Source organism: Mercurialis annua, linkage group LG4 (assembly GCF_937616625.2).
Source record: "Mercurialis annua linkage group LG4, ddMerAnnu1.2, whole genome shotgun sequence".
In the NCBI taxonomy this organism is placed as follows: domain Eukaryota; kingdom Viridiplantae; phylum Streptophyta; class Magnoliopsida; order Malpighiales; family Euphorbiaceae; genus Mercurialis; species Mercurialis annua.
Window position 1 is genome coordinate 17,440,652 of NC_065573.1, and position 12,965 is coordinate 17,453,616.

The 12,965-nt window shown below is 42.1% G+C and overlaps 1 protein-coding gene and 1 non-coding gene across 2 annotated transcripts; one reads left to right on the forward strand and one right to left on the reverse strand.

The window, feature by feature from the left end:
• Positions 1-661: 661 nt before the first annotated feature.
• LOC126678376 (uncharacterized) lies at positions 662-1,189 on the forward strand. Its single transcript, XM_050373275.1, has 2 exons — positions 662-883; positions 959-1,189. Exons 1-2 carry the CDS (start codon positions 662-664, stop codon positions 1,187-1,189), a joined length of 453 nt encoding a protein of 150 aa, XP_050229232.1.
• Positions 1,190-4,247: 3,058 nt separating this feature from the next.
• On the reverse strand, positions 4,248-4,354 carry LOC126679667 (small nucleolar RNA R71). Its single transcript, XR_007640954.1, has one exon. It is a non-coding gene; the product is annotated as a small nucleolar RNA R71 (small nucleolar RNA).
• Positions 4,355-12,965: the final 8,611 nt, after the last annotated feature.

Consider the following 12,965-nt stretch of genomic DNA (forward strand, 5'->3'; position numbering starts at 1 on the left):
TCCGATCTACTATATCAGCAAGGTGCTTAGGGTTGCAGAGCTAAGGTATCCGAAGTTAGATAAACTGGCGTTATGTGTATACACCGCCACAATCAAGCTTCGGCATTATTTTGAAGGACACCAGGTCGTTGTGCGGACCGACCAAGCGCTGAGAAAGATCCTCCAGAAAGCGGAAACAAGCGGGAGGATAGTCGAATGGGCTGTCAAGATAGGAAGCTTAGGCGTTATCTACGAAGCTCGGAAAGCCTTAAAAGCTCAGGCATTAGCCGATTTCTTCGCTGAACTAACATTTGCAGAGCCAGTGGACAACAAGGAAAACCCCTGGGAGATACATGTCGACGGGGCAGTCTGTGGAGAAGGATCAAGGATTGGCGTAGTGCTCAAAGGATCAGGGAAGGTCCAAATGGAATACTCGGCTAGGCTGAAATTTCTAGTCTCCAACAACGTTGAGGAATATGAAGCACTATTGGCTGGACTACAGTTGTGTGGGGAACTCAACATATTAGAAGCTCGTGTATACAGCGACTCACAGTTGGTTGTAAACCAGGTATCGGGGAACTTCAAAGTAAAAAATGCCACTCTAAAGAAGTACGTTAAGCAAGCCAAAGCCTATTTCGTCGACAAAGGGTGATCTTGGATGATACAACAGATTCCAAGAGCAATGAATGGAAGAGCAGACAAGCTAGCAAAGTGGGTCGCAACAAAAAACTACGACTCAATGAAGAACATTCCCCATGAAATCAAGCGACAACCTAGCTTTCAAGAGGAACTGGAAGAGGGAGAAGTGTTGATGATAGATAGAGAAGAAACGTGGATGACCCCAGTCATGGCTTACCTAGCCAGCGGAGCACTCCCCGAAGACAAAAAGGATACAAAGAGAATAGTAATATTGTCGTCAAAGTTCGGCATATACAACGGCTAACTGTACAAACGATCATTCACCCACCTTTGGCTGAAGTGTGTTAACAAAGATGAAGAAGACTCCATCCTAGAAGAACTCCACGAAGGAGCTTGCGGAGTATATGATGGGGCATCAAAGCTAGTCAGAAAAGCCTTATTACAAGGTTACTATTGGCCCACAATGAAGGAACAGGCAACAACACTGGTAAAAAGATGTTGGCCATGTCAGCAGCACGCCTTGGTACCCAGAAAGCAAGCTTCGGAAATGAAGCCAATTGGCAGCGGGTAGCCCTTCGCCCAATGGGGATGGATATCCTAGGACCGCTCCCTCCAGCCACTGGTCAAAGAAAATTCTAGGTGGTGGCAATCAATCACTTCACAAAATGGATAAAAGCGGAGCCCTTGGCGAAAATCACCCAACAAAGAATAACTCACTTTTTCTTTAGATCTATCTTGTGCAGGTTCGGAATTCCAAAGGTGTTGATCATAGACAACGATAAGAAATTCGACTCGGCCAAATTCAGAAAATTCTGCTCAGAATATCAGATCGACCTAAGGTTCACTTCGATTTACCATCCACAATCAAATGGACAAACCGAAGTAGCCAACTGAATCCTACTGGCAGGACTAAAGAAGAGACTGGACGAATACCAAGGAAGATGGGTGGAAGAACTCTACAGTGTCTTATGGAACTAGCATACCACCCCAAGAGAATCAACAGGCGAAACCCCATTCGCTCTAACCTACGGAACAGAAGCTGTAATCCCAGTGGAGATAGGCGCACCTACACCAAGAATCAAAGACAAACAACTAGATCTAGAAGAAAATGAAGCAGAACTCGAGAACAATCTAGACCTTTTAGTTGAAAAGATCAATAGGTCAGATATCAGAATGGAGGCTTACAGACACAAAATGGCCAAACACTTCAACAACCATGTAAAGAAAAGGAAATTCAAGCTAGTAGATCTAGTCATGAGGAAGACCGAAGTCAAAAAGGGAGAAGCCGGGAGCGGAAAACTCCAACCGAATTGGGAAGGACCCTACATTATCAGTAAGGTTGATAGGAGTATTTTTACTCCTATCTTTAGCGTCATTTCCGCATGCTTTATTAACGTTTTATCACGGTTTTATGGTATTTCGTATGCCTTATTACGTGTTTTAGTATTTCAGGTACTTAGGAGCATTGCGGAAGCATTTTGGTGCAAAAGTTGGAAAAGACGACAAAAGCGATGCGGAAGCTCATTTGCAAATCTGAAAAGCTGACCCCGGGGCACTAATTGACCAATTTGGACTAGCTCGAAGCCTCAAATGAACTCGTGATCTTCATGAAAGTTAAAGTAGACGTCCTGAGCTTTCCAACGGTTCAAGAATCGACTGAATCGGACATTTCTACACCGAGTTACGAAGGTTTGAAGATCGAGATTTGGAGCAGAAAATGGCAGCTCGAATCGGGCTTCTCATTTAGCCCAAGGAGCTCTATTCGAACTTGGGCTTGCTGGAATGGGGAAATCTTAATTCAAGATGCATTAAGGCTTTATTAATTTGCTATTTTGGGCCCAACACATGTGTAATTGAATGTTTGTCTTTTTCCTTCTTTTGTAAGTACTATATATATGGGGCCTTATCTTTATTTTAGGTATAGAAGATTTTGCTAGACATTATTCTATTTTGTACTTTTGAATCTTCTCCTAATTTTATAAATCCCCAAGTGTAGTCCTTACCTTCTTCAATAGAATTTCCAGATTTTCATATTTTCCTCCATTGTTGAATACTTAAGCTTTTTCTATTGAAGATTTATTCTCATTTTATTATTGAAGTATTATCTTGTTGAATGTTATTGGCTTGGGTTTCTACAAAGGTAATTAGATCTATCTCTCAATGATTTATTATTCTATTTGCTTGATGTTTGTTGTTTTAGCCATGGTTGGCTAAACCCCATGTTTGGGGGTTAATTTGAATCTTAGTTGTGTATGATTGGGTTAGGGTTTTGGGGTTGTGTTGATTGTTCTAATTAAGGAACCTAAAGCTTGCTTAGATTAGCTACCTAAGTATTGTTCTTAAATTAATTTTCACCTTGAGAGAGGGTTTATTAGTTGGATTTAATTAATTAGAGACTTAATTAGTAACACCATGAGAGTGGGTTAGTAATTAGGTGGCCTATGAGTTGTGATTTATTTGTTAATTGCCTCTATTTGCGTTTGGTGCTACGAGAGTAGGTTAAGCTCGATTAGTTGCGGTTTTGTAGCTCCTTGAGGCTCGAGAGAGCGGGAGTTGCGGTCTAGAACACTCGGTCCTCGTTTAGAACCCTAAACCCGATACCCTTGATTGCATGACCTAGGAGGATTATTAGCTCCCAAACCTCTTTATCACTTGAATTTCGTTAATTATTATAGTGTTTACTCGTTTCTTTAAATTAGTAATTTGTTAATTCCTAGATAGCATAAGTTTTTAGTAGTTGGTTGATTGGTTCATTAAGAAAAACACTTATTCTCTTGCTAAACGAATTGGATCGCAACTAAGTTCATTCTCATCAATAATCACTCTTGAATTCACTCCTTGTGGGATCGATAACTCGGACTTAGGTCCACTTTATTACAAGTTGGGGTTTTTTCTCAACAAGTTTTTGGCGCCGTTGCCGGGGAGTGACGAGTGTTTATTGATTGATTGAAATTAGTTATTGTTCGGTCGAGTTAGCTTTATTTTCTGTTTTTTTTTTATCACTTTTGTTGTTTTTGCTTCTTTCCGGATTTACGCGTGGTTTGCTTGTTGTTGTTTGTGTAGGAGATTAACTATAGTGTATGCACAATACACGAAGGGCCAATCTTCCACTAGAACCGTTTCAAGACAACCTTGGGAGATTTGAAAGAAGTGTGAGAAGGGAAAATCGTATACCCGTTATCATGGAACGTGGGAATGATAACTATGAGGAAGAGCAACAAGGGGACAATCACCCTCAAGTTCAAGGCCATCAAGCACAAAGACAAACTTTGGGGGATTTCTTCCTCCCGGATGTGGATAATGCTACCTATGGGTGTTTTGCAAGGCCGGTCACCGCGGCTACTTTTGAGATCAAGCCTAGCACGATTCAACTCCTAGAGAATCGGTGCCAATTCTTTGGGTTACCAAGTGAGGATCCGAATGAACACATAGCCAAGTTCTTGGGAGTGTTGGACACATTCAAGCTCCATAATGTCACCTCCGATCAAATCAAGCTTCGAATGTTTCCGTTCTCACTAAGAGACAAGGCTAGCTTGTGGCTTCGATCACTTCCTAATGCATCTATCCACAATTGGCGGGATCTTGCTCAAGCTTTCCTTCACAAGTACTTTCCAATGGGGAGAACCGCGAAGTTGACAAAGGACATCATTGATTATTACCAATATGAGGGAGAATCTCTCTATGAAACTTGGGAGAGGTTCAAGGATCTCCAAAGGCACGTACCTCATCATCGGCTTGTAAGGGAACATGTGCTTCAAATATTTTATAATGGTTTGGGTGAAATCACAAGATCTACCATTGATTCGGCCGCGGGAGGTTCTTTGATGCAAAAGACGCTTGATGAGGCTAATGAGTTGATTGAAAAATTAGCTATGGTAAGTAGCACTTGGTCCTCGGAGAGGAGAAGACCACCGGCTCAAAAGGCATTGATGACACTTGACCAATCCAAGGAGTTTGAAGCGATGAAAGCCATGAATGCCTCTTTACAAAGTCAAGTTGATGCCTTGAAGAAACAAGTGGGTCCACGGAATGCTCCGGTTGCGTATGTCCAAGTAGGTTGTGAGCATTGCGGAGATTTCAATCATGGAAGTAATGAGTGCTATGCCATGGGTCAAACTTGGAACGAACAAGTGAATTATGTGGGAGGTCAACGTCAAGGGAATGATCCTTACTCGAACACCTATAATCCGGGGTGGAGAAACCACCCTAACTTCGGATGGAGGAATCAAGAGGGTCAAGGCAATGTGCAAGCAAATCAACAAGCGGGTCCTAGTTTCCAAGGAGGAAATAGGCCCCAACAACAAGGTCCTTATCAAGGCCCTTATCATAACCATCAAGGGCAAGGAAACAACTATGGTGGTAGACCTCAACACCCTCCGGGATTCCAACCACAAAAGAATACGGATGAGGGAAATGTGCTTTCCAAAGTGCTAGAGAAGTTAGAAAAAATGGAGCAAAGGGAGAAGAATCAAGCTTCTACTATCCATCATTTGGAAACTTAAATTTCTCAAATGGCAATTTCGCTTCAAGGAAGACCTCAAGGAGGGTTGCCATCCACTACGGAAAACAACCCTAGAGAGCAAGTTAAGGCGGTAGAGCTCCGAAGCGGGAGAAACCTTGAGAAAGCCAATGGGAAGAAGCATGTTGTTGAGGAGGATGAGCCTCAAGTGGTTGTTGATGTAGCAAGCTCAAGCCAAGAACTACCAAAGGAATGTGAGGAAGTGGTTATCGAGGTTGAAGAGCCCTATGTGAGGCCACCACCGCCGCCACCGTTTGTGCCACCGGTTCCATTCCCAAGCCGGTTAAGGAAAGCTCAAGGGAACGAAAAATTTCACAAGTTCCTTGAGATTTTCAAGAAATTGCAAATCAATCTAAGCTTGGCGGATGCACTTCGGGAGATGCCCCAATATGCAAAGTTCTTGAAAGACATAATTATGAACAAGCGTAGTTGGGAGCAAGATGGGACAATACCGCTCACGGAGCATTGTAGTTCTATAATCCAAAGCAACCTACCAATAAAGCTTAAGGATCCAGGGAGTTTTTCTATACCTTGCACTATAGGAAATATGAATGCTATAAATTGCTTGTGCGATCTTGGGGCAAGTATTAACTTGATGCCATTGTTTCTTTTTAGGTCTTTGTTTGGTGATCAACCGGTAAAGCGCACCTCGATGGTATTGCAACTTGCCGATCACTCTCTCAAAAAGCCGTATGGGATAGTGGAAGACGTGCTCGTTAAAGTGGATAAATTCATCTTTCCGGTGGATTTTGTGATCCTAGACTATGCGGTAGATAAAGAATGTCCTATGATTCTTGGTCGCCCTTTTATGAACACCGGGCGTGCTCTCATTGATGTTCATGCCGGCAAGCTCACCTTGAGAATTGATGAGGAAAGTGTGGAATTTGATATGAAGAGAGTGATGCGGAATGCCATCGAGGAGGAGGATTGCATGAGAATTGATGTGATTGATGAGATTGTGGAAGAGCAACTCCGGGAGAATGTGCAATTGTTGAATGAAGCAAAGAGGGTAGAAATTTGTCCTCAACAAATCTCTCAAGTTTCGTTTCATTCCGAGTCGGGGGATGATGAGTATACTAGAGAGGATGAACCGAAGCCGGAAAGTTTAGATAAGAGCAATGGTGTGACTCCACCATCTTCGGAGTTGCCCCCGAAAGTTGAAATGAAGCCGCTTCCGCCACACCTTCGGTATACTTTTGTTGGGGAGAATGAAACCTTGCCGATAATCATCTCGAACAAGCTCTCTAAGGATCAAGAAAGGAAGGTTGTGCAAGTGGTGAAAGAGCACATGTTAGCAATGGGTTGGCAAATCTCAGACATTCGAGGAATAAGTCCTCAAATTGTGATGCATAAGATTAATCTCGAAGACGAGTCAAAGAAGTCGGCTCAAAGGCAACGAAGATTGAATCCGAATATGAAGGAGGTAGTGCACAAAGAGATCGTCAAGCTCCTCGACGCCGGAATAATCTACCCGATTTCGGATAGTGAGTGGGTTAGTCCCATTCAATGTGTTCCTAAAAAGGGCGGTATGACGATGGTGGAGAGTGAAAAAGGAGAGCAAATCTCCACGAGGACGGTAACCGGTTGGCGTGTATGCATTGATTATCGGAAGCTCAATGAGGTAACCCGAAAAGATCACTTTCCGCTACCATTTATCGATCAAATGTTAGAAAGGGTAGCGGGACACAAGTTTTATTGTTTCCTTGATGGGTACTCGGGTTACAATCAAATCTTAATCCTCCCGGAAGATCAAGAGAAGACGACCTTCACATGCCCCTACGGTACCTTTGCATACCGGCGAATGCCTTTTGGACTATGCAACGCACCCGCCACATTTCAAAGGTGTATGACCTCAATCTTCAACGATATGATTGAAGATATTATGGAGGTGTTCATGGATGACTTCTCCGTGTTTGGCGATTCGTTCGATGGTTGTTTAGCGAATCTAAGGCGGGTTTTAGCACGATGTGTGGAGACAAATTTAGTGCTAAATTGGGAAAAGTGCCACTTCATGGTGGATGAAGGCATTGTACTCGGGCATAGGATATCGGAGGCGGGAATTGAAGTGGATAGGGCAAAAACGGCGGTTATTGAAAAATTAGTCGCTCCAACTACGGTCAAAGGAGTTCGGGCATTTTTGGGCCACGCGGGTTTTTACCGGCGCTTCATTAAAGATTTTTCGTCGATTGCTCGACCTTTGACAAGTTTGCTAGTAAAAGATGCGTCGTTTGACTTCACAAGGGATTGTCAAGATGCTTTTGAGAAGCTAAAGTCGGCACTTGTGACCGCTCCCATTATTTCATCTCCGGATTGGAGTTTGCCTTTTCAGCTAATGTGTGATGCTAGTGACCAAGCATTGGGTTGCGTGTTGGGGCAAAGAAAGGACAAGCGGGTGCATGTGATCTATTACGCTAGTAGAACTATGGCGGGAGCACAACTCAACTATACCACTACCGAAAAAGAGATGTTGGCGGTTGTCTTTGCTCTCGATAAGTTTAGACAATACTTGCTTGGGTCGAAATGCATCATATACACCGATCATGCCGCTTTACGGTATCTATTCACTAAGCAAGATGCAAAGCCTAGGCTTATTCGGTGGTTTCTTCTCATGCAAGAGTTCGATGTAGAAATCCGAGATAAGAAGGGTACGGAGAATGTGGTGGCGGATCACCTTTCGAGATTTGAGAATCCGGAACCAATTCCTATTGGTGAGGAGATTAATGAGCGGTTTCCGGACGAAACGCTTATGATGATTCGGGAAGTGGAGACACCATGGTATGCCGATTTTGCAAATTACCTCTCATCGGGAGTCATGCCTCCGGACTTGACATCCCACAAAAGGAAGAAGTTCTTATCCGATGTTAAAAGGTACTTGTGGGACGAACCTTTCTTATTTAAAATATGTGGTGATGGAATGTTGAGACGATGTGTGTCCTTGGGAGAAATGATGCCCATTTTGAGTTCATGTCATGAGACCGTACATTATGGTTCGGCTAGAACCGCCGCTAGAGTGCTTGAGAGCGGGTTCTTTTGGCCAACTTTGTTTCGTGATGCCAAAGAGTTTGTTGACCATTGTGATCGGTGCCAACGTGTAGGCAACATCTCGAAAAGAGATGAGATGCCTTTGACTTCGGTTCAAGAAGTGGAAATATTTGATGTATGGGGTATAGATTTCATGGGGCCTTTCCCGGTTTCATTCAAAAACCAATACATTTTGGTATGTGTGGATTATGTTTCGAAATGGGTAGAAGCGGAGGCTTTGCCCACTAATGATGCTAAAGTGGTGTTGAGTTTTCTTAAGCGGCTAGTGAATCGGTTTGGGACTCCTAGAGTGGTTATTAGTGATGGTGGTTCGCATTTTTGCAATCGGCAATTTCAAGCTCTTATGAGGAAGTATAATGTGCATCACCGGGTCGCCACACCTTATCACCCCCAAACGAGTGGCCAAGTTGAGGTTTCGAACCGTGAATTGAAAAGAATTCTCGAGAAGACGGTGAATGGATCCCGGAAAGATTGGTCTTTGAAATTGGATGATGCATTGTGGGCGTATAGGACGGCCTACAAAACTCCACTTGGTATGTCACCATTCCGTATTGTTTATGGGAAGGCGTGTCATCTTCCTCTAGAGCTTGAGCATAGAGCGTATTGGGCTATTAAGAAGTTGAACTTTGACTTCAAGAAGGCGGGGGAAAAGAGATTGCTTCAATTGAATGAGCTAGATGAATTCCGATTCATGGCATATGAGAATGCCAAGCTCTATAAAGAGAAAACGAAGCAATGGCATGATGCTCACATCTCCCCAAAGGTCTTAGAGGTTGGTTTGTTTGTACTTCTTTACAATTCACGCTTGCGGTTGTTTCCCGGAAAATTGAAATCTTGTTGGAGTGGCCCATTCAAAATCCGGAATGTGGCGAATCACGGTGCGGTGGAATTGGAGAATTCCAAGGGTGAAACTTTCAAGGTTAATGGCCACCGGTGCAAACCATATCTTGGACCCTTGACGAATCGGGTGGAAGATGAGATATCTTTCACAAATCCTACATGAGTCCACCGTGAGACGGTCGAGCTTTCGACTCTAAACAAGCGCACTTGGGAGGCATTCCCAAGAGGTTCGATTTAATGTTTTTGTTGTTGTTTTACCTTCTTTAGATTGTTTAGATGTTGTTTTTTTTTTTGTTAGTTTTATGTCTTTTTGTTCAAGATAACGCCGGTGTGTTTGGTTTTGGTGCGTAGGTGTGGCGAAAAATGAAAAAAAAAAAAAAGAAGAAGAGACCAAGAAACGAATCAAGTCTCCCCCTCTTAATAGGGAGCTCGAATCGAGCTCCCCATGAAAAAGGAGAGCTCGATTCGAGCTTGACAATCTGGCTACCCAGATTGTCAAGCTCGAATCGAGCTTCCCCTTGTAAAAGGGAAGCTCGATTCGAGCTAGGCAATCTGGGCAACCAGATTGCCAAGCTCGAATCGAGCTTGGCCTTTTAAAGGGGAAGCTCGATTCGAGCTTGGCTTTCAAAGAGGTGAGCTCGATTCGAGCTCACCTCATTTAAGGGGGGGGGGGGGTTGATTTTTTTTTTAAAAATTGCTCCTATTGGTTGAATTTTTGGAATGTTCCTATTGGTTGGTGTTTAGGGGAGTTGGATTGATGAGGTGTTTTAATCTTGGCCTTCAAATTAGAAAAGCATTTCACAAAGATTCATGACATGGCAAGATCTCCACCCCTCTTCTCCTATTTTTCAAATCTTACCCCAAAAAGAACTCCAACACTTCTTCTTCTCCAAATTCTTTTCCCCATTTATCAAAAACTCCATAGCCAAGACCTCCATTCTCTTTCTTCTAGCAAAATTCTCCAAGCTCTATCTCCACCATTTTTAAGCCAAACTCAAAACTAAATACACTTTCAAACACCCTTTTCCTTCCTCTACAATGTCTCGGAATACAAGAGCAAGCCGAGCCTCCAAGAAAAAATCCATACCTCCTAATGAGCAAGAATTTCAAGAGGAGCTACCACCACAACCTATCCGTTCTTCAAGAAAGACAACCAATTTCGGGGCTCTTTCACGGAAATACAAGGCACCCTTCGAAATCCGCTCGGATAGTGAGGGTGAACGCTATGAGAAGCTTAAGAAATGGGGTATCACCGATGCTTATGCCATATGTTGGGAAACCATGAAGAAGTTGAAAGTTGATGACGCGCTAGAAGAAAGTCTTCACTTCCTCTACCTTGATAAAGTAACTAAGATACCACATGATCAATGTGAGGAACTCACATTTGAATTCTTCACCACTCTTGCGTCATCCGACAACACTTCTATTACATTTCGGTTAGATGGCAAAGTGCGGGAATACTCCATGGAAAGTTTGATCCAAGGCCTTGAATTGAATGAGTTCGGATTTAAAGAGTTGCCGGGTTTAGACGATATGGAGGCAAACGTGATTTGGAATAAAGCATCGGGGAAGCCGAGTTACAACTCACACATCGCCAAATTGAAAGAGGTTCGGGATTTTGTCACCATAATCTTGCTTAAGTGGTATGGTCACACTTTCCATGGTCGCCATGAGCATAACAAAGTATCAAAGTCGGATTTGTACCTTTTGCGAGCTTTAGACCATCCAACGGAAAAAGAATTGCAATTAAGTATGGGGTATCGTTTGATGGCATTGCTCCGGGAGATTCCAAAAGTTCCAAAGAAGCTAGGATTCGGATGGTTAGTGTTGTTCTTGGCAAGACAAGACCCGGATTTTGATGAAAGCAAATATCGGATTCAATCACCACGAATGATTGATATGGATCATTTGGGTATAGGAGGATATGTGAGGAAAGAGAAAATAGTGGGGAAATACTTACACGATAATTGGGTGGAAACACATCCCGGCATGCCAATTCCGCGTGGTTTGCGCGCATCACCAAGACAAGAAGTAGAGCCGGTGCGACGGAAAGACAAATATGCGGCCGGAACAAGCGCCGAAGGAGGAGCAATACCGGAGGGCGTGCAATGGGAGCCTCCCGCTCCTAATGTGGATACAAGGAATGACTTTGAAGCCGCCCAACTCCGATTCATGGAGGATCAACGCAAGATGTGGGCACGTATGGAATATCGCCAAAAGAGGCTCCATGATCGACAAAGGCGTCACGAAGAGAAATTACGTGACTATTTCAAGGCCCAAGGAGGGCCGGCCTATCCATCTCCAACTCCATCGCCCGAACCACCGGAATTCGACTAAAACGAGATTTGCATTTCTCTAACTCAACTCATACAATTTTGCTTTATATTTCTTACTTAGGGACTAAGTTCGAAATAGTGTGAGGAGGGTTAGTCAATTGTATGTCGTTAGTTGAAATTTATCTTGTTTTATGCTTTAGTGTGTTTTATTTTACTTTGTTGTTGTAGTAGTCTAGTTATTGAGTCACCTCCACTAAATCTTTGCTCTAAGCATGATATTGAATGCTTTTTATGTTGTGATTGTGGCGGAATTTGGAAATTTATCAACTTATGACATCTCCCGATCTTTAATGGCATGAATGTGTTTTTGTCTAATTTGAGCAACTTCCAAGGATGATTGATTGATGAAAATACTTTTATGTGACAAAATTTTGATGAAAATTGGGTGAAAATGTTCTTTGGTGAAAACAATTGTGAGCATGATAGTTGTTTTGGGATATGGATGCATGATGTGCAATTTTTTGAAAATTTTGGGTCATTTGTGAATAAAATTGGACATGATTGGCATGAGAACATAGGAATTAAATTAGTGCATAACACCACATTCTTTTCTAAAATGTTGAGCCTTGATTATAATTCTTGTGTGTTGTGTAGCTATATTCCTAGAACTTGCTTAGTGTCCATTTAAGACTATATAGTTGAGTGTCAATTGCTAAATGATTATGGCATAGGATCACCATTTTGTTTAAAACCACTTAAAAAGCCTACCCTTACCACTAGGTCACCCCTTTGAGCCTTAAGCCATTTCTTTCAAATTGCAACACATGTTAACACACCATCCCTTCAACAAATTACCCTTTAAAAATACCCCAAAAATTGACTTGATTGACTTTTAACTATTAAGAAGTTTCTCTAACTTGAAGAATAGGAAAGGCATGAGCAAAGAAGTAATTATATGCCTAAAGAAAAGAAAGAAAAGCAAAAGAAAGAAAGAATAAAGAAAGATCAAGAAAAAATAAAAAGAAAAAAAAAATAATATAAAAATAATAAAAAAAAAAAAAGAAAGAGAGTAGAAGAAAAGTTGAATAAAAGGCATGAAAATCAAATTGAAGTTCAAATGTGCAAGAAAATTCCAAGTTAGACAAGTAATTGTGAATAAATATCTAGTTGTCAAGTCAAATTTTTTGTAGCCAAAATTATCCTTCTTTACCTACCCCCTAACCCCTAGCCAAGTTACAACCCATTCAAAAGACCATATGATAGCAATTGATTACCGAACTAAGTAGGGGAGAATCGGACTAAAAGCAAGCCTATGGTGAATAAGCATTTTTCTTGAGCTTAATTGTGTGCACCCCCAAACACTTGTGTGTTAGAGTGAATCTTGTGAGAATTAATATGCTTTTAAATTGATGCCTATGTTTGCTATGCCTTGATTGCCTTCTTATCACTTGACCAAGTAATGCATGTCCCTTAGATGACCTTAATGACTTGATTTGTTCAACAAAAACCTTAAGCCAATGCAAGTGTAGTCTAATTGTCATCTCATTTTGTCATTAAAAGTGCATTCTTCTCTTGTGTGCATCATTAGCGGTTGTTGACTTTAGGCGAGATCATTTGAGCCATTGTTGAATAGGAGTTCATTTGTTGATACTTGTTCAAGATCGCCATGG